The 21,458-nt window shown below is 45.2% G+C and overlaps 1 protein-coding gene across 4 annotated transcripts in view; it reads left to right on the forward strand.

Annotated features, from left to right (window-relative positions):
* Positions 1–3,790: 3,790 nt before the first annotated feature.
* The window catches only part of DCLK2 (doublecortin like kinase 2), a 139,551-nt gene continuing 121,883 nt past the window's right edge, over positions 3,791–21,458 (forward strand). For 3 of the 4 annotated variants that reach the window (XM_080671782.1, XM_080671783.1, XM_080671785.1), the window contains exon 1: positions 3,925–4,763. In XM_080671782.1, the coding sequence (XP_080527908.1) occupies positions 4,343–4,763 (421 nt within the window). In that variant the 5' untranslated portion in view covers positions 3,925–4,342. Of the gene's footprint in view, positions 4,764–21,458 lie in introns of all 4 variants that reach the window. The other variant, XM_080671784.1, reaches the window with a different exon arrangement.

The raw sequence follows: 21,458 nt of genomic DNA on the forward strand, positions 1-21,458 counted from the left end.
TTGAAATTCTTGGATTCTCTGTAGCATAGGAAGGAAGCTATTTCTAAAGTACTCTGCACAAAAGATTTTATTCTGTGTTTGATTAAGAGGGGGAAAGGTATAGAAAATTCACAGCCCACAGAGAGCTAAGGTCAAGGATTTTCTGTGTGGTGAAGATCAGGGTCAGGGACTCCTAATGAAGCCCTTTTTACATCAGGACCTGGCAGACAGAGCTGGTAGACTTTGCAACCACCAAGGAGAATTAGGCCATCTCTGGGAGAACAAATGATTAGGAAATCAGATACTCTTTCTTGGTCAGGACAAAAGGGGTATCTCAACAAAGGAAATGGTAGTTAAAACATCTTACTCTGCAAATTCTGCAACTTCTTAAAAGGGGAGAATTTTAAATTATGGAGTAACCCAAATTAATTAATAGTTGCCTACCTAGAGCCTCCAAATTTTGTTTGCATTAGAATTGTAATGCTAAACTATTTTTTCCTCCTCAATAAATCTTCCAGTTTTTTGCCAGCTGGGTCTTGATATATACTATATTCACTAAGGAAATATCTTATGACAAGTGATTATATCATTTTTAAAAAAATATATTGGTTTTTTACAGAGAGGAAGGGAGAGGGATAGAGAGTTAGAAACACTGATCAGCTGCCTCCTGCACACCTCCTACTGGGGATGTGCCTGCAACCAAGGTACATGTCCTTGACCGGAATCGAACCTGGGACCTTTCAGTCCACAAGCCAACGCTCTATCCACTGAGCAAAACTGGTTAGGGCTACAAGTGATTATATCTTAATTCTTATATGAGGTTCAGGGGTAAAATTCTTCAAACAGATTAATGCAAAGAGCAGGAGCAAAATATTTTTAAACTAAATAACAGCTTTCTCTTCCCCTCTTTAAAAGCAGTAATCTTTATTTAACTTGGGGATATAATGTTAGGGAATAATGTCAAAATACTGACATATTATATTACAAGAGGCCTGATGCACGAAATTTGTGAAGAGTAGGCCTTCCTTCCCCCTGGCTGATGGCACCGGCTCCCCTCTGGCACCTGGGCCCCGGGTTTGTCCGGAAGGACGTCTGGTCTAATTAGCATATTGCACTTTTATTTTAGTATTATAGACTAGAGGCCCAGGGCATTAAATACGTGTATGATGGGTGGGGGGAGTCCCTCAGCCCGGCCTGCACCCTCTTGCAATCTGGGACTGCTGGCTCCTAACTGCTCGCCTGCCTGCCTGCCTGATCGCCCCTAACCACCTCTGCCTGCCTGCCTGATTGCCCCTAACTGCTCTCCTGCCTGCCTAATGGCCCCTAACTGCTCACCTGCCTGCCTGATCACCCCAACCACTCTGCCTACTTGCCTGATCACCCTTAACTGCCTCTGCCTTGGCCCCCACTGCTATGGCTTCCCCCATAGGTCATTTGGCTGTCCGGTCTAATTAGCATATTACACTTTTATTATTATAGATTGTATTCTCTATTTTAAAAGGGCAAAATCTTACATCAAGAATTTTTGAATGAGAAAATGTGTTTATGTCAGTGTCCTAAATTGAATGATTGAAGCCTAAAGGTTTAATGATGGAAGCCTATGCTACCAGCCTGCAAGATGACCCAAATGATCCCTGACTCCTCATGGTCATGCCCTTGCATAGTCTCCTCCCACATTGAATTGGTCTTACCTTAACTTTTAGGATATTTGGGGAATGACATTGTATGACTTCCAAGGCTACATCATGAAAGACATGACTTTCACCGTGTTCTCTCTTGGATGCTTGCTCTGGAGAAAGTGATAACACTCAAGAGATTCTAGAGAGGTCCTCATGGCTGGGAAATGAGACCTCCTCCCAACATCTGTGTGAGTGAGCCATCTTGGAAGATGATCTTACGGCCCCAGTCAAATCTTCAGATAAATGCAGCCCCGTCATCATCTGATTCGAATCTCATCAGACCTTGAAGAAAGCTGTTCCTAGATTCCTGGCCCACGGAAACTGCTGAGAGAGTACACATTTATTGTTGAAAATCACTAAGTTTGGAATCATTTATTACTTCAGCAATATATTACTAAATCTTTTTCTCCCCCAAGAAATACTAATAGCAAAACAAATGAATACACCCATTTTAGGGCATTTACAAAGTTGATAGCTTCTGTGGTTACTAGTACTTAATGAGGCCTTATCTCAAGGAATTTGCCCTTTAGTTCCTTGTGTCTCAAAGTGTTGTACCAAGACCAGCAGTGTTGGCATTAACTGGGAACTTGTTAAAAATATAGAATTACAAATTCTACCCCAGACCTGAATCAGAATCTGTATTTTATGAGATTCCCCCAGTATATGTAAGAACATCAAAGTTTGAGAAGACGCCCTGATTTGACTCCTAATGGGAACCCTAGTTGTACATGACAAGCACTTTTAAAAAATATATTGTTGGAGAAGCTCATCCCCAGAAATTCTGAATTAATTGGTTTGGGTTGAGGTCTATCATGGCCGTGGCTCTAATTATCAGAATCCCGCCCCCGCCCCCCCCCCCCCCCCCCCCCCCGGGAAAAACTACATTGAAGTCTCAGATCAGCTCTGACTTCCCAGCATGCTCCAGTCCTGGTTCTAGAAGTCAGGTATGCCCAAGTATGTTCCTGAAACTGCCCTGAAGGAACAATGGGTACAAGTCAGTTTGGATTTGCTGTCTAGGGCAACTCAGCACTAGGTGCTGAATAATCCAAGGTTTCAGGGTAGCTTACACACCTATCAGAATACAACCAAACATTTTTTAGTTTCATCGTTCCTGGATGGCAAAAGGTTGGTAACAGATTATCACAAGCTTTTGGAAAATACTTTTTACTGTTGACCAGACACTACTAAATTAAGATTTCCAATATGATGGGTGCTTACAAATGTTCAACCTACTATGTAGCAAATAGCTCAAACTGGCAACACTAAGTACCGCCTGAATCTAAGAGGTGGGGGAGGAGAGTGCAGGGACTAGGGATTGAATGTTGTGTGTGTGTGTGTGTGTGTGTGTGTGTGTGTTTACTAATGCATCCCCAGTGACGGAAACAATGCCTGGCACACAGCATGCTCTTAATAAGTATTTGTAGGTTAAATAAACCCCTCAAAAACCAATAACTTCTGATCATTCATGCATTCTAAGTCACTGAATGTGCCAAGTTAGTGAACCTCCAGTGGAAATTGTGGAGGCTGTTCTACCAAAGAATTTCTAAATAAAGCTCCAAATCTTTTAAAAATTAAAATTTGTGCCTTAACTCAGTGCCATATTTCAAATGTCTTGCCTAATTTGTCCTGGATTCCTCATTTGGAGGCTGGCTGAGAGATGTGATCCCTGCCCTTGAATCTCCTTCCTTTGTGAGTTTTTTTTTTTTTTTTTTTTTTTTTTTTTTGGCCTGTGCGTGCACATTTCCCAGGCAGAGGAGCGCATGCCGCGGCTGCGCCCATTGGCGCGTGTGCGCGCGGGTTTGTAGCTGTCAGATGATCGAGGCTGCCTAGGACCCAGGGGGAGCCGCTCCTCTCGCACTGCAGCGCCTCCGCGCCGACCGGTCCAGCCCCCTCCTCTCACCTCGCAACCCCCCTCCGGGGTTTTGGCACCTCTTGGGGGCGGAAAACTCCGCCAGGCCTGGCAGCAGGCCGGGCCAGTGGCTTGGTGGGGCCGAGCGCGGATGCTTGCCGGTGGGCAGGGTCGGCCTGCGGTGGGGACGGCGGGCTGCTTTATTTCCCGCTAGGGTCGGACTCAGGCGGAGGGAGGGGCCCACCAGGCCCTCCCAGCCCAGCCAGCGCGCGCCGACCCTCCCGCTGGGCCAGGGGACCAGCTCGGCCGCAGCTCCACACCCGCGCCCGGGGCCGGGCGCGTGGGCGGGCCCGCGGCGCCGCTCCCACGCTCCCAGCCCCTCCCCCTCCTCTTCCTTCCTTCCCCGCAGCGCTCCGGGCAGCAGCCGGCGGATGCGAGCCGCACCGGGCGCCCGAGCTTTGTGTGCGCCCGCGGGCCCCGGGCGAGCCTCGGCCGGCTCCCCAGCGGGAGTTGTGAGGCGTGGCTGGGTAGACCAGGCGCTTGGTGGGGGCGTGGGGCTCCCCGGCGGGCGGGAGGGAGGGACAGAGCTAGCCGCGCTGGACAATGAGCCCGGCTGCTGGACGCTGCGGCCACTTATAGGAGGACGCGAGAGGGCCGGCGCCTCCGCGGCTCAGCGGCTCCACCTGCGAGGAGAGGGCGGGATGCCAGAGCCAGGTGTCCCGGCGCTATAAAGGCCCCTCACGGCCAGGCGTTTCTGAGTTGGTTCTCGCATTGGCGCTGGGCTACCTGCAGGCTTTGGGACGTTTTTTTGCGGGGAGCCCTCGGAGCCGCCACGATGGCCAGCACCAGGAGCATTGAGCTGGAGCACTTTGAGGAACGGGACAAAAGGCCGCGGCCCGGGTCGCGGAGAGGGGCGCCCAGCTCGTCCGGGGGCAGCAGCAGCTCGGGCCCCAAGGGGAACGGGCTCATCCCCAGCCCGGCGCACAGTGCCCACTGCAGCTTCTACCGCACGCGGACCCTGCAGGCCCTGAGCTCTGAGAAGAAGGCCAAGAAGGCGCGCTTCTACCGGAATGGGGACCGCTACTTCAAGGGCCTGGTGTTTGCCATCTCCAGCGACCGCTTCCGGTCCTTCGATGCGCTGCTCATGGAGCTCACCCGCTCGCTGTCAGACAACGTGAACCTGCCCCAGGGCGTCCGCACCATCTACACCATCGACGGCAGCAGGAAGGTCACCAGCCTGGACGAGCTGCTGGAAGGTAAGAGCGGAGGGCCCGGCGCAGCAGGTGCGGCCCAGCAGGTGCAGTCGCCGCCGGCCCGCGCGCGCACACGCTTACCCCACGCAGCGGAAGGTGGAGGGGAAGCGGGGACGCCTACAGGGTGTCTCCTAGGCCACGGGAATTGTATGTTATGTCTGCTTTTTCTTAAGCTCTGTGTGGAGCGCTTCATCTTCTGATTGTCCTTCCCAAGAGATTTGCCTTAAAAAGAAAAAAGAACAAAACAAAGAAAAATCCTAAAGGGCTTTGGACTTTGGTGACATCTCTTAAAATTGGCGAACTTGTTTTTTAACTGCAAACTATTTGACAAGGTGGCTCTCCAGTGAGGATCTGGGTGACCCTGTAGCTAATAAGCTGTTTGCTCAGCCCCCTGTGTGTGGACCTCAGTGGAGACACCTGTGGTGCCAGCCTATGGGAGGGACCCTGTTGGATCTGCTTTATTCAGAACGTTGTGTTGTGAAAAAAGCTCTGGGTTGGCTTTCCTGTTTGGCCTCCCAGCAGAAGTTATATGAGGTCAGGAGGGGTGATCCTAGTTAATTGTTCTTAACCTTTGCTGCATGTTGGGTCACTGGCAACTTTAAAAAATATAGGTGCCCGCCACCCACCCACCTCCACTTCCAGGTTAGGATGTAATTGGTTTGGGGTGTGGTCTGGGCATCCTGAGTTGTAAAAGCTCCACAGGTGATTCGAATGTGCAGCTAAGGTTGAAAACCACCGTGCTAAAGGGTTTTCTACATTTGGTTGGTGATGAGGTGAGTCAAGGGCAGTCTCTCTTGCCCTCTCTTCTATTGAAATTAGCTAGTTAGTATGATGGTTAGAGGCCATTGGAATCAGCAGTTGCTTGGCAACTGCTTCACTCAAGTGTCAACCATGCTTCACTCAAAGGGACTGATTGGTTGTATGTTGTGTCATCCTTGAATTCCTGCAATACTTAACTCTTCTTTCCTTTTAAAGAAAAAAAAAACATTACTAATAAGTACAGGCATACCTACGAGACATTGCAGGTTCGGTTCCAGGCCACCACAATAAAGCCAGGATTACAATAAAGTGAGTTGTAATCTTTTTGCTGGTGGAGGGTCTTGCCTTCAATTTGTAAAGAAACGCAACACCTGTGAAACACAATAAAGTGAAATGCCAATTAAAGAGGTGTACCTTTAGTTAATAGAACCTATTTCCAGATCTAAATAGCACCTGTAAAGATTAGACAGAACCCAAATATTTGCTGCCTGCATGTTTACATACAGTCTGCCCTCATGCATCTTTCTTCATGAAAATGGCACATTTGCTATAGTCATAGCAACACTGGCTTGGCAGGGAGAGGAAACTGAACTTTGAGCCAACTGTTTTTCTTATTTCATCCTGTTCTTATGTTCTGAAGGCACTGTGCCCATTTTAAACACACACACACACACACACACACACACACACACACACACACGGAAAATAACATGACTTGTCCCACAATTCCTGCAGTAGATGCTCTTTCTTCTACAGTTCACCTCTCACACACTGATGTGGCCACACTGAGGAGTCCTGGAAGCGGTTGAGTTTCTCTATTTAGTCATTGTTGCCAGAAGTTTTCCCTTGTCTGGTTAGATGAGGACCCAGCCAAACTTAAGTTGTCTCTTCAGCCTGTGTGTGTGTTAGTGACTTCACACATTCTCTTGGTCAGTTGTGTGTTTTGGTTTTAAAGGCTACCTGAGGAGGTGATGCCAACTGGAGGAGTAGATGTAAAATAAAGATACATTGTTAAACAGGCTTTTATCACTCCCTTTCTTTATGGTGTTAGAAACGTTAAGAGCAACATTTGTCTAGATCAGTGGTTCTCAACCTTTCTAATGCCGCGACCCTTTTAATACAGTTCCTCATGTTGTGGTGACCCCCAACCACAAAATTATTTTCGTTGCTGCTTCATAACTGTAATTTTGCTACTGTTAATGAATCGTAATGTAAATATCTGTGTTTTCCGATGGTCTTAGGCTCTACAGCAGCGGTTCTCAACCTGTGAGTCGCGACCCACAGGTTGAGAACCGCTAGCAGGGTCACCTAAGAACATCGGAAGATATTTACATTACGATTCATAACAGTAGCAAAATTACAGTTATGAAGCAGCAACGAAAATAATTTTGTGGTTGGGGGTCACCACAACAAGAGGAACTGTATTAAAGGGTCGCGGCATTAGAAAGGTTGAGAACCACTGGTCTATATTTCAAAACTGAGTAACAGATTGACTGACTGGAGTAGCAGCCCCATGGAAAGATCAAGGCAGTGCCTATGGATTCAGCACCCGTTACTGGCATGCCCTTGGGATACTGTGCCTGGGGTGGTCCAAAGATTTTAGTACCTTCCTCTGAAGTAATTTTAACAGTACATTTGCTACATGAAATTAATGTACTCCAAAGATGAATATCATCGTAGGGGGAATTTGGTCAAGATAACCATTATGCACATTAATTAATGAGAACACATATTGTACACTTGAGTTTGTCATTGCCTAGGCAGTACATGGTCCACTGAGTCTAATTCTCAAACTGTAGTTTCAGCTGTACATGGAAGGGTTGGAACATTTTCTTCCCATGAGGATGAGACCCATAGAGTCCAAATTATACCATCATATGATACATAATGATGCAACAAATATTTGCACAACAGAAATGTTTTCCTAGTCTAGTCAATTGACTGCTTGTTTCTAGCAGTGTTCAGTTACTGCAAAAGGAGAAAATTTGTGCACTTCTTTTGTCATGTGGCATTCTCTCTGACAATGGATCTTTGTCTAAGTCTTGAATATTCCAGTAATGAGTAGAGTACCCTGTTGCAAGAAAGATTTTAAGAAAAAAACAAACAAACAAAAAAACACAACCATGTATGCTCTAATAATAATTAGAGAATTTAAATAGTTTCACATTTTAATTAAAATTGTGTGCTCCAGTGTTTAGATGTATCACACAGAAGAACTTACAGTTTTTATTTGATCAGTAAAAATAGGTCTATAATATTGCCCATGTTGTCAAAATTGCCTATAAGATTCTCTGATATTTTTTACAACATTATGGTTGACTCTCTTCTCCTCTACCTCTTCTATCCCATGAAGTTTGTAGTTTAGGAAACATTGTTTTTCCTAAAATGTTTTCAGTGAGGAATAGAGAAGGTGATGATGGCTCAAGACTGCCCTTGGCATGAACACTCCTTCAGAACCCCAATCCCATTGAACTCAGATGACAAAAGAAATTTGCATGACCCAGATTTTTTTTTCTGCCCTTGACGTTGAGAGTCTCTGGCAACTAAAAACAGTGTGCCGGTGTCTGCTGGCATTCCTGTGCTACGCTAGGCCAGCAGGCATCATCAGCCTACTGTTGTACCTCACCTTGCTAGCTTAATTTCACTGGTTGGTGCTGGGTATCCTGGTAGTCCTGTTTATTCTTTAAAACTGGATGGGGACCTTCTCTCAGAGGATGACTGTTTGTCATAACCGTCAATATTGGGGAAAATGAGACTGAGTTGGGTGAAGCTGTGAGCCAGCTGAGTTTGTATCATCTCTGATACATAACTGAAGCTGTCCTGATGACTCACTCTTAAGTTCTCATGTTCCAAGCTAAGAGTCAGAACTCCAAGTCTCAGGTTTGTTCCATGAGTGTTCTCACCTACTGAATATTTTGGCTGTATTTGTAAAATTTTGATGTCCTAAAGAGAGATGGCCAAGGATAGTAGAAATGATGGCTGACCAAGTGAAGGTCCCTGGGTTCTACTGACTGTGGATTTGAAAAAAAACTCGCCTTGTTCCCAGGGCATCAGTGTCCTTTTCTGTTCAAGGAAAGGTTGAAAGTTTGGCAGATCCCCTCTCCAAGTCAGATACCTTCAGGTCTAAAAGGACATGCTCTTTCTCTACCTATGTGGCTACTTACTGAATATATGAGGGCCTGGGCTGCCTTTCCCCACTCAGAACCTTCAGAAAACTGACAAGGCTGACGCTGTCCTCCTCTCAAGCAGGGAGTGAGTGTGTGGCTCTGGTGAAGTGTTTGCCAGGAGCCAAGATAACTAATAGCCACCAGTCTCTGCCTGTCTCATTCCAAAAGTAAAATGTTGTTTGTGTTATCTCTGCCTGTTACCCCTCAGTCAGCAGTAAATAAGCTGATTGAATTTTTTGGCATGTGAGAGAATTTTTGTGATTTTTAAAAATAATTATTTCTGAGCATGTTTTTATTAATTTGAGGGAGAGGGAGGGAGGGAGGGAGAGAGGGGGGAGAGAGAGAGAGAGGGAGAGAGAAGCATTGATTGCCTCCCACATGCACCTCTGACTGGGAACTGAACTGCAACCTTTTGGCGTATGGGATGGTGCCCCAACCAACTGAGCCACCCAGCCAGGGCAATTTTTATGATTTTGGTAAGTGATACTTCCATTCTTCAAGTTAACTTGAAAATTCACATGAATCAATTTGAATTTAAGAAAAGTAAAGTTGTAAAGGAATTAAGCACTCACGTTTCTGAGGTTCTCTTACTGAATCAAGTTTATTGAATCTTCTGGGTTTGGTCAATTTCTTTGAAGGTGTTAAACTAAAATGTAGTTACTGAGAGAGTTTTAAGTAAAAAATAAGTCTCTAAGAACCCATATCGTAGGATTTTTTCCCCTTGAAAGGTGGATTTTTATAGTAAAAATAGAAACTTAGCTCTTGGAACTTGTTATGGGATTACATTCTTTCCTCCCTGTGAGTTATAAGACATATTTGCAAATATAAGTCAAAAGCTGTATGCATTAAAGGCATCTATGATGATTGGAAATGGCAGTTTAACATTGAATCTTAGGTCTGCAAAGTCTTCTCTGCTTGGCAGACTATTAGATTCTTTTTTTAAAAAAAAATATATTTTATTGATTGTTTACAGAGAGGAAGGGAGAGGGAGAGAGAGTTAGAAACATCGATGAGAGAGAAACATCAATCAGCCGCCTCCTGCACACCCCCTACTGGGGATGTGCCCGCAACCAAGGTACATGCCCTTGACTAGGGGTGGGCAAACTTTTTGACTAGAGGGCCACAATGGGTTCTTAAAGTGGACCGGACGGCCAGAACAAAAGCATGGATGGAGTGTTTGTGTGAACTAATATAAATTCAAAGTAAAGGAGCGGAGGGGAGAGCAAGAGAACCGGATAGAACAGCTGGATCCGGCCCGCGGGCCGTAGTTTGCCCACGGCTGCCCTTGACCATAACCTAACCTGGGACCCTTGAGTCTGCAGGCCGACGCTCTATCCACTGAGCCAAACCGGTCAGGGTGAGATTCTTTAAGACCTGCTTCACATATTCTCTCTCAGGGAAGTCTCTTCCCACACCTCGGGGACATTGGTCTCAAATAGTTGTTGATCAAGAGCATACTTTTGTTGTTTCAGGTGCTCGGGGTACAGTTTCTTCCCTCGAGATGCTCACAGTTAGAGGGAAAGAGATAGCAAACGTGTACGTACACACACACGCACACGCACACGCACACGCACACGCACACACACACACACACACGCACGCACGCGCACACACACACACGCACGCACACACACACACACACACGTTCCAGCCAAAGTGCAGCATTGGCCAGGATGATGAAAAAAAGCTTTCCAGGGGAACAGATGTTGGAGCCAAGGCCTGAGGTCAAGCTTATAACTCTTCCCTCTACTTACAGCTTTTTTCTTTGCCTCTATTATACCACTTACCTTTCCAGTTCGTGGTTTATTGGTCTGTCTTTTGCATTAGACTGAGAGCATCATGAGGTCAGGGATCTTGGACATGCAATAAATTCATTGAATAAGTAGCTCAGAAAATTACTTTATTTCTAAATAAATGATTACTTAGAAATAAGTAATAAATTTTACTTCCAATAAATAGTACAGAAAATGATTGTATTTCCCCTGGCTGTCAAGGGAAGTTTTCTATGAATTAAGTTTGAATAGTGTTGTTCCTATATAAATGTGGAAATATGTATTTTGAAAAATTGGATTACATTTTGAAGGTGCTATGCTCAGTCCTTATTATGGGGAGAATGCCTCTTGCCTAAAACCTGCTTCTATAAATTTGATTCTTCTTTTCATCTCATTTACTTAAAACAGGGGAATTCAGATGTGCAATAATACAGCAGCAAATAGACTCTTTCCAGAGATAATGGGAAGAGAAATTTTAATTTGGAGAATAAAGAATTCTAAAGGGTTGGGGAAAGAAAGGGAATATTTGGGAGAGCATTTATATGATTAGAGTATGCCATAATGATACTCTAGAGTTATATGAAGAGATAAATATTTTATGGGGCTTTAAAATACAGAAATGGATATTTTATGGTCCTGTGATGTGAAATAAAGGAAGCTCAATTCCCTTGGGCAGTGCTGGTCAAACTGCTTACTTCATTGCTGGTAGGACCAGGAGAGTTGCTGTAGGTCTGTACCTCGTAGCTAGGTCTCTTTCTCCTCACCCCACCTGCTCATGCTCCCAATTCTATTTTTATCTCTTCTGATGAAATAAACTACCCTCCTTAGGGATTCTTTTTCTTCTCAGCATTACTGCTATGTATTAGATGTTTTATATGCAGTCACTGTGTGAGGGACTTGACGTGTATCCTCACATTTAACCTTGTAATATCATCTGAAAAATGGCAGCGATGTCGTCCCTGTTTTACAGATGAGGAAGCTGAGGCTCAGAGAGGAGAAGGAAATTGCCCCCTTGCGCTAATCCTAAGAGGTGGGACTGGAAGTTTAGGCCTTTCTCCCTGGCTTTTGAACTTCTGTATTCTTAACTGGTATGTTCTACCACCTGTGAGGAAATGGGGTCCATTTCAACCCCTGAGGTTTGCATAGGCCAGGGGTGGGCAAACTTTTTGACTTGAGGGCCACAATGGGTTCTTAAACTGGACCGGAGGGCCGGAACAAAAGCATGGATGGAGTGTTTGTGTGAACTAATATAAATTCAAAGTAAAGGAGTGGAGGGGAGAGCAAGAGAACCGGATAGAACAGCCGGATCTGGCCCGCGGGCCGTAGTTTGCCCACAGCTGGCATAGGCCATAATAGATCAGCAGTCCAAACCTCCATCGCTGTGCAGCCCAATGTTAATCATTTAGAGCTGGGTAATGAAGATTGCAATAGGGCCTCAGTCACTGTGGGCATAAAAAAATGTTAGGATGCTTCCTGTATGGTTCCTGAATAAAACACACCATTCTGTACACCTGCAAGGTAGTGTCTCTGCATTCAGGTTCTGCAGAGTTCCCTTGCTTGACCTCCGTTTTCTCATCCGGTAAATGAAAGATGGGTTAGGTAATTGCTAAAGCCCCTTTGCCCTTTGAAGTTCAGTGATCTTGGGAAATTCTGGCTCTGTCTGGCTCCATGTACCTCTTTAAAAGTTGGCCAGCTGGTGTGGCTTAGTGGTTGAGCATTGACCCATACATCAAGAGGTCCTGGATTAAATTCCTGGCTAGGACACATGCCCAGGTTGTGGGCTCAATCCCTTGTCAGGGGCGTGCTGGAGGCAGCTGATCAATGTATCTCTTTCATCATTGATGTTTCTATTTCTCTATCCCTTTCCCATCCTTTCTCTCCAAAAATTAAAGACATTTTAAAACAATAAAATAAATAAAAGTTGGCCAGGTCTTTTGATCAGATGTGATTACCAAGGTTTAGCTAAAGTTCTTAGAACCCCCCCAATAACTTATAAAAGAGTCTTCTTCATAGAATGCTCCGAGGAAAGGAAAAATTGCAAACCAAGTGAGGGCTCATTGATTTCTTCATCCCATGCAACACATACTTCCAGCACACGATGTTTGATAATTAATGTTAATTTTGTGCCATATGTGAGATATTTTAAATAGTGGGAATAGGTGGATATAGGTATTTGAAAAATCTTTCTAGTTAAGAGGGCTAGCTGGACAGTTAGCTAGATCTGCAGAAGTAGAATAAGTTCATGTGAAAATCAAGTATTTGTTGCCCTTTCATATTTCGGTTTTTAAATGTTTTTGTTCAAGAAAAATAATGCAATCCTATCTAATAAAGAGGGAATATGCTAATTAACCATCACTCCATCACAAAGATGGCTGCACCCACAGCTGAGGCCAAGTTCCCATAAGGAGCCTTAACAAGCAATCAGCAGGGACCTGAGGCTACACCCTCCCCGCCCCCATGGGGCTTGACAGGGGACCTCAAGGTGTGCTTCCCGTCCTGGTGCTGGGCTAGGGGACCTCAGGCTGCTCCCCCCGCCCCAGTGCCAGGCCAGGGGACCTCAGGCCGTGGTCCCCACCTGGCAGGGCTTGACAGGGGACTTCAGGCCATGCCCCCCAACCGGCAGGGCTTGACGGGGGACCTCAAGGTGCACTTCCCATCCTGGTGCTGGGCTAGGGGACCTCAGGCTGCTTTCCTGGCCCCAGCGCCAGGCTGGGGGACCTCAGGCCACACCCCTCGCCCCAGCACCGAGCCAGGGGACCTGAGGCTGCGACCCCCTGCCTGGTGGGGCTTGACAGGGGACCTCAAGGTGCACCCCCATTGCTGGGTTGGGAGAACTCAGGCCGCGCCCCCCGCCCAGGGGGGACCTGAGGCTGCACCCCCCTGCCGATGGGGCTTGACAGGGGACCTGAGGCTGTTCCCCCCTCCCGGTGCCGGGCCGGGGGACCTGAGGCTGCGCCCCCCCCCCACCTGGTGGGGCTTGATGGGAACCTCAGGCCATGCCCCCTACCCAGTGGGGCTTGACAGGGGATCTCAGGCCACGTCCCACACCTGGTGGGGCTTGACAGGGGACCTCAAGGCATTCCCCCCGACCCCAATCTGGGCTGGGGGACCTCAGGCTACACCCCACGTCCTGGGGCCGGGCCAGGGGACCTGAGGCTACGTTCCCTGCCCTGCGGGGCTTGACAAGGGTGGGACTAGCCAGGTCTGGATCTATCCCAATGAGGGGCGGGGGGGCCGGCCGGGTCTGGGTCTCACGTGATTTTGAGGCGCATGTGGGTGGGCGGGGACTTGACTCTGGGTCCCGTGGTGTGCCCCAGACTCTTGACAGGAGGAAGGTTTTCATATACATTTTACTAATTTTCTTTCATCTCTGACACTTCTATTATAGAGAAAGGGCAAATAGCAATATTCAATTATTTCCTCTAATCCCCTTTTAATGTGCACGAATTTCGTGCACCGGGCCACTAGTCTATTTTAATAATGTATAATTTTCACTACTTCTAAGATGCCTGACTTGATTTTTCTCTTTAGACATCTGTCATAAGCACATTCTTGTACTTCTATTACTTGTGTGGGTGTTTAAATCCCAGGATTATTCCAAGCCCCTAAACTTTTCAGTGTCTACTTTGAGTTAGTTCTCTGACATAGCTTATATTTAGTTTTGTTCATATTTTGCATTTATTCTTAAGCATTGTCTTTAGCAATTTTATTTCATGTATAGTTTTAATACTACCAGATACATTTTAAGTTCCAATATTTTAAGGCTAGAATTTTCATCTCTTAAAACATGTTTTAATTTTTATTATAATTCAGTGTTTTATTCTGTTTGCCACATCTTCTGCAGCCTAAATTAAATCAGTCAACTAGTTAGATTGTGTAATTTGTCAGAAGCTACTACTTTATAGACCAAAGGTATGGGAAAAATAGTGGTTTGTGAGATCAACTTAAGTACTTTTGATTATAACATTTACTATCATCTTAAACAAAGTGGCTACAATAATCTATAATTGTGACCTACTATATTACCTTTTGTTTATAGGTTGATAAAATTACAATTACCTGCAACCAAAATATATCCTGGTGGACATTTTAAAGTATGGTCATTGATTTATCTCTTCCTTCACTCTGTATGTTTTGCAAACTTAAGATTATTTTTAAAAATTTCTTTAAGAAAAAATAACAACACTGAGCCTTTATTGAGTGCTTACTCTAAGCCTGGTGCTGATATTCATGATCTTTATTTCTTAAAGGCAATGATTGATGTGCCCTTTCCCAGTACCCTTGCTCATCATCTTGGTCTCTTCACAGTATTTTGTCTCATCTGCTAAAGAATCAAGAAAATAAAAAAGGAGTGTTGGAAACCTATTATTGGTTATACTCATGTTCATCAAGCCTCTGTGCAAGAAAGAACTTGAGAAATAGTCCAATGTAAACTCATCTCTTGTTAGGTTAGCGATCAAAGCCAATAGCCAGAAGATTCCACATGAATCTTATAATAAAACAACTGAGAAGAGAGCCCTAGCAGGCAGTGGATCTTTGATAAATAGTAGTGGTCCTCAGCATCTTAAAACAAAATTTGTGTCCTTGTAACTCTGCTCCTCACCCCATACCCCCGCACCCCCCTCCCCAGTAATTCTAGAGCCACCCTTTGGATCTCCATAAGGCTCATCATGCTTCTGCATGGCAGCCCTTCAGGTGTTTTGAGACAGTGCTCATGCTTTCCTCCACCATTTCCTTTCCCTCCTACCCTCTAAGCACCTCTTTTCTGGACACACATCTGATTTTTGAGTCCTTCATCATTTGCCCTGAAGCTTTGCAAGCCATCCTCATCATCAGTCATTAACTGAAAACAGGCCAGGCCTTCCTCTTAGATCTCACAGTGAGGTTTCAGGGATGAAGGGGAAAGGTGTTAACAAAGGACTCCAGAAGTTGGGGAAGCTCTGTCCAGGAAAGTTTTACCTCTGCTTGGATGACGATTAATTGAAGGACTGACCCTATATCCTTTATACCACATTTTATTTGCAAATATTATTAGAGGGATACATTTTGGTCTGAAGGTCTCTCTGTCTCTCTCTCAATATCCTTAAGATTGCAGTGTTTCTCTAATATTAGCAATGTTTGGGATACTTAAAAATGAAAACTGTAAAAAGCTAACAGCCGAATTACAGAAGCACATTATTGCCTTCATTACTTTAATTACATTGTTACTTAAATATTTATAAATATAAAGGTAGGTGTGTACTTATGCATATAGGTCTTATATACCGATACACCCCAAACAAATTGATAACGGAAATACCAATAAAACTGTATTGGTATTTACAATAAAAATGCAAAATAGCAACATAAAGGCTACCGATACTACTTGCTCAAATTAAATTGTTGCTCCCAGTGTGACTGTGGTGCTGAATGCTGAGTTCAGATGGCCGAGTGATGAGTCAGTTTCGCGCTGCTAATGAGCCTTCATTCCTGCAGAGTAGAACTGTGTCCTCTGGCCTTAACTTGCTGTGCACGTCTTTTCCTCGAGTCCACTTTTCCTCCTTAACTGACAGCAGTTACAACACCTGATGCCAGAAGAGGTGAGGCTGTGGACAGTGGCCTGGCTGTCCTTGGTTCAGAAGCAGGTGTTCAGAGGTTCCAGAATTGGGTGATCTAAACATTTTAATCATCAAAATAAGCACAGACTGAAAATGGCCATGGGGAGCTCTTGTAGATTGTGGCATCCAGCTGGCTCAGACATGAGGAGCAGGTCTGTAGGTTTCATCCTACCAGGAGATTAGATATAATTAGTACTTTTTCAGTGAGCAAGCCTGAGGGCTTTTTGGTTAATGAGTAGAATTTTTGTTTTCCTTTTACATATTTTTTTAAAATCTTAACCCCATAAATTTCAATGGTGAAAAGTGGATTTGTGGACATACCTCTTTGTAGATACTCAGATGTCGCTTTTGTGCCCCTTCCCCAGTGGATGGTACAGATGGTGAAGCTGGATGTGACTTTGGGAGACAACTTCTTTTGGCCACTTGCCATCAGATGTGTTGAAAGAACATTGGTCTTAGAGGTGAAAGATCTCATTTTGTGCCCTTAGTTCTACCCTGCAGGAAAGGCTATTATATTCATTTTGTGAATGTGACAGCATGGGATCAGAGACACCGCAAATGAATGCAGAGTGGGAACAGCCTCCCGGCCAGAGAGATGAACTCTGTGTTACTCTACTGATCCCCACGAGTTTAAATTCTGGGCACTGTACAGTTCAGGCAGTAAACCTAAGTTGTTTACACAGAGTAATCAGTCTTTTTTCTCACCCTGTGTTCTTCTTAACCAGCTGGGTGTGGGAGCTTCTCTCTAATGTTCTTTAAATGGAGATAGGCACATTATAATCCACCAGTAGGAAAATCTCCCAGATGCTGTACTGATGAAGGACATCAAACTGCCTTGTAGATGCAACACATCCAGCTTTATTTTCCATGGTTACATTCCTCTGGAAGTAATTTTTCTCATTTTGGAAGTTAGAAAAGAATTTAGTTTTTTTTCTGGTGCTAGATGTAAAGTGTCTTTTTGTGTTTCCTTTTCTATGTTAACATATTTAAATCTTTGGATGGGGGTTTCTCTAAGTTTGAGAGTCCTTGTACCATACACTCATAAACAAGTTTTCCTATTTATCAAAGTTCAGTGCTTGCTGTCACTGCAAGAGTTAAGTATAGCTTCGGTGTCCAAATTTTGTGTAACTACTTTCTGCCATGAATGTCAAAATAGTTTATAATTACAAACTACTAGTGGTGTTAGACAGTTAATGTAGATATCTTAATAGAGGTGGATGAGAGACTTGACAGTAACTGATAGAAAAATAGGCTAAAACATACTGCTGTTGAATTTCTAACTGCATATGGTTGCATGTAGCTATTTGTGATTTCTCACAGTAACTTGACATTTTAAATGTTGAGGGATTATTGTAATTTAGCTATTAAATAGATATAGAGAATATATAGTGTGCTTCCCCCAAATATATATACAGCTGATGGCTAACTTTTGAAAATGAAATGTATTTTAATAAACACTGCCTTTTTAATTATTCAAAGTGTGTGTATACATTTTGGGGGACACCTTATGTATTATATGTCTGTATGTATAATACATACCTATCTACACTAATAAAAGAGAAAGATGCAAATTGACCATACCTTCGTGATGCCAACCAGCCAATCAGGAGCGAGTATGCAAATTAACCCAACAAAGATGGGTTAATTTGCATATGCAGGTGCTGAGCAGCTGGGGGTGGGACGCTTGCATTGTCATCATGGCGATGATGCAGGTGTTTCGCACTGCCCCAGCCGCTCAGGGCCTCTGAGCAGTGTGGGAAGGCGGGGCCAGAGCGGAATGAGGTGGCTCCAGGGCCGAAGCGGAAAGGCGGTGCCAGCAGCCAGGGAAAAGAAGGCCCTTTCTTGCACAAATCTTTGTGCATCAGGCTTCTAGTATATATATAAACACACACACATATATATATACCATTAATTGAAAGAGACATTACATCTGTTGGACTAAAAAGGTACCCTGGATCCTGATGCTTTGGAGTGAAAAAAGAATGTTGGTGGGTACTAGATAGTCCTCATGTCCTGCTTGTTTTCCTATATGCCTTAGGTCACCTTTTGTGGGACTAGCATTACCTAAAAGTGTCTCAGACGATGCATGACATCTTTCAGGAGCCTGACCCTGAGCCTCCCAGGTCATCGTGTGTCCACAGCTATGCTGTGGAAAAGTAATGCAAATCGGTTTGTTTTGCAAATAGATATTTTTGTCATTACTTGACAAACATGTTTTGAGTGCTTATTAGATTCTAGGTGCTGTGCTAGATGTGGGTGGTATGAAAAATGTACAGTCAGTTTTTTCAAGGAGCTGCTAGTCCAGGCAATGGTTTGCAATGAGGGATTGTTTGCACATTCACCTGTGAAATTTAAAAACCTTACCTATATGTTTTGGTGTACCACCTTCCAGTGATTGTGGCTTAGTTGAACTGTGGTGAGGCCTGGGCATCTGTACCTATAAAACGTAGTCACCTGATTTTTAAAAACTCTCTATTCATAATCTCTGGGAGAGACAGATAAAGAATAAATGATTATAAGTCCTGGCTTGGACGCTCAGTTGGTTGGAGCATTGTCCTGTACATCAAAAGGTTGTGGGTTTGATTCCCATTTAGGGCACATACATAGGTTGTGGGTTTGATTCCTGGTCAGGGCACAAATGGGAGGCAACCCATTGATGTTTATCTCTCACATTGATGTTTCTCTCTCTTGCGCTCTCTCTCTCTCTTTTTCCTCTTCCCCCTCCCCCACCTCTCCTCCTCCTTCTCTCTCTAAAAAAAAACAAAAACAAAACAAAACATATCCTCAGTTGAGGATTAAAAAAAAAGAATAAATGATTATGAGAAATTAACATTGAAAATTCACAGTACAAGAGTGCCCAAGAATGATGTAATTTTGAAATTATTACTTTAAAATTATGAAACATATACGTACAGAAAGTTCATAAAACATACATGCACAGCCTATTGAGTTACTATGAGGCGAACACCTCCATGATAACCAGCCATGTATGCCAGTATCTGAGACACTCTCCCTGGGCCTCTTCCCCACTATAACTCTTCCAGGGGAACAGCAGCCTGACTCTTACTCTTTTATTAGATAGGATAGCAATATGCAAGTTGACTGCACCTCCTCTACACCCACAGGTCACGCCCACCAGCCAATCAGGAGCAAGTATGCAAATTAACCCAACCAGGATGGCTGCGGCCACAGAGCAGGAGGCTTGGGTTTCCCCAGCAATGGAAGAAGCCAAGCTTTCCACACACCCTGGCGGGCCCAGGCCTCTGCTTAAGGCTACAAAGTTTCAATTATAGAAGATAAATAAATCCCAACAAAAATGGCTGCAGGCATGGAGCAAGCAGGAGGCTTGGCTCCGCTCAAGGCTACAAAGTTTCAATTATAGAAGATAAATAAATCCCGGATACCAGGGCCTCTGCTTGGGTCATAGGGGGGTGTGGCCAGCCTGCACACTACCACAGGCCCCTTGCCCAGGCCACCCCGCACCCCAAGGGAACCCCCACCCTGATCCGGGACACCATTCAGGGCAAACCAGCTGGCCCCCACCCATTCACCAGGCCTCTATCCTATCTAATAAAAGAGTAATATGCAAATTGACCATCACTCCAACACACAAGGTGGCTGCCCCATGTGGTCAAAGATGGCTGCCACAAGATGGCCAGCAGGGGACGGCAGTTGGGAGGGACCAGGTCTGCAAAAGAGGGCAGTTGTGGGCAATCAGGCCAGCAGGGGAGGGCAGTTGGGTGGGACCAGGGCTGCAAGGGAGGGCAGTTAGGGGTGACCAGGCTGGCATAAGAGGGAAGTTGGGGGCGACCGGGCCTGCAGGGAAGGGCAGTTGGGGGGGGGGCAGGCCTGCAGGGGAGGGCAGTTAGGGGTGAGCAGGCCTGCAGGGGAGGGCAGTTAGCAGTGAGCAGGCCTGCAGGGGAGGGCAGTTAGGGGAAAACAGGCTGGCAGGGGAACAGTTAGGCATCAATCAGGCTGGCAGGGGAGTTGTTAGGGGGTGATCAGGCTGGCAGGCAGAAGTGGTTAGGGGCAATCAGGAAGGCAGGCAGGCGAGCAGTTGGGAGCCAGCAGTCCTGGATTGTTAGAGGGATCTCCGACTGCCCGTTTAGGCCCGATCCTACTGGTAGGATCGGGCCTAAATGGGCAATCAGACATCCTTTGAGGGGTCCCAGATTGGAGAGGGTACAGGCTGGGCTGAGGGACACACCCCCTCCGTGCACGAATTTTGTGCACCGGGCCTCTAGTCTACACTAATAAAATAGTAAGATGCAAATTAACCGTACCTTTGTGATGCCCACCAGCCAATCAGGAGTGAATATGCAAATTAACTCAACAAAGATGGCAGGTTAGTTTGCATATGCAGGTGCCGAGCGGGGCGGGACGCCATGAAGACAACGCAGGTGTTCCGCACTGCCCCAGCTGCTCTGGGCCTCTGGGCAGCATGGGAAGGTGGAAAGGCAGCTCCGGGCCGGAGCGAAAAGGTGGCTCCAACTGGAGCGAAGTCGGTGCCAGCAGCCAGGGTAAGGAAGGCCTATTCTTGCACGAATCTTCGTGCATCAGGCCTCTAGTTCTTTATACTTTTGCTATAATGAAGACATCCTAATCAAAATTGTTAACTAGTGTCTGTTTTGAACTCTACAGAAATTGACTCCTACTTCATATAGTCTTTTGTCATCTTTTGCTTACTATTGTTTCACATAGCTTGTTTGTTTATTTGCATTACTGTTATGACTGCATTGTAATCTAGGTTGGATAATGTGAATTGATTCTCATCTTTGGCTATTGAGCAATACTTCTATGAACATACATGTATGTGTGTCTATATAGAGAGAGATAATATGTATTCTGGTGCCCATGTGCATTAATTTCTCTCGGGTACTTGGGTGGATTTCTGGGTACCATGTTATGTATGTTGTCAATCCTCCCAGCAGTATGTGAAGGTTCTGCTGCTTTACTTTCTTGTCAGTGGCAAGTAATCTTGACTAGTCATAAAAAGAGGCAAGGCAGAAGGAGGAGGAAGGTTATTTCAGGTGTATAAGAAGGAATCAGACTAGGAGAGTATGATGAGATTTGAAGGAAATTGCAGATACACTGGTGTGGTCCTAACTTGGGAACCTGTGGGAATGTGGCGGAAGATGAGGCTGGAATTGTGTGATGTGTTGAGGACTTTATCCTGTGTTCTAAAGTCAAGGAAGCAGGCAGGAGATATCAGATCCACATTCTACAAACCTGTCTGTGGCAGCTCTGTGGAGGATGATGGGGTGAGGCCTGATACACGGAGTTTACTCTAATCCAGGGAGGATGAGAGAAGGCAGGTTGAGGGTGGATTCCAGAGGTGCTTTGACCAAAGTGAACAGTCTTGTGGGGAAAGGGAGGAGAGAAGCAGGAGTCTTGGTTTTTGCT

Source organism: Plecotus auritus (genome assembly GCF_963455305.1).
Source record: "Plecotus auritus genome assembly, chromosome: 6".
In the NCBI taxonomy this organism is placed as follows: Eukaryota; Metazoa; Chordata; class Mammalia; order Chiroptera; family Vespertilionidae; genus Plecotus; species Plecotus auritus.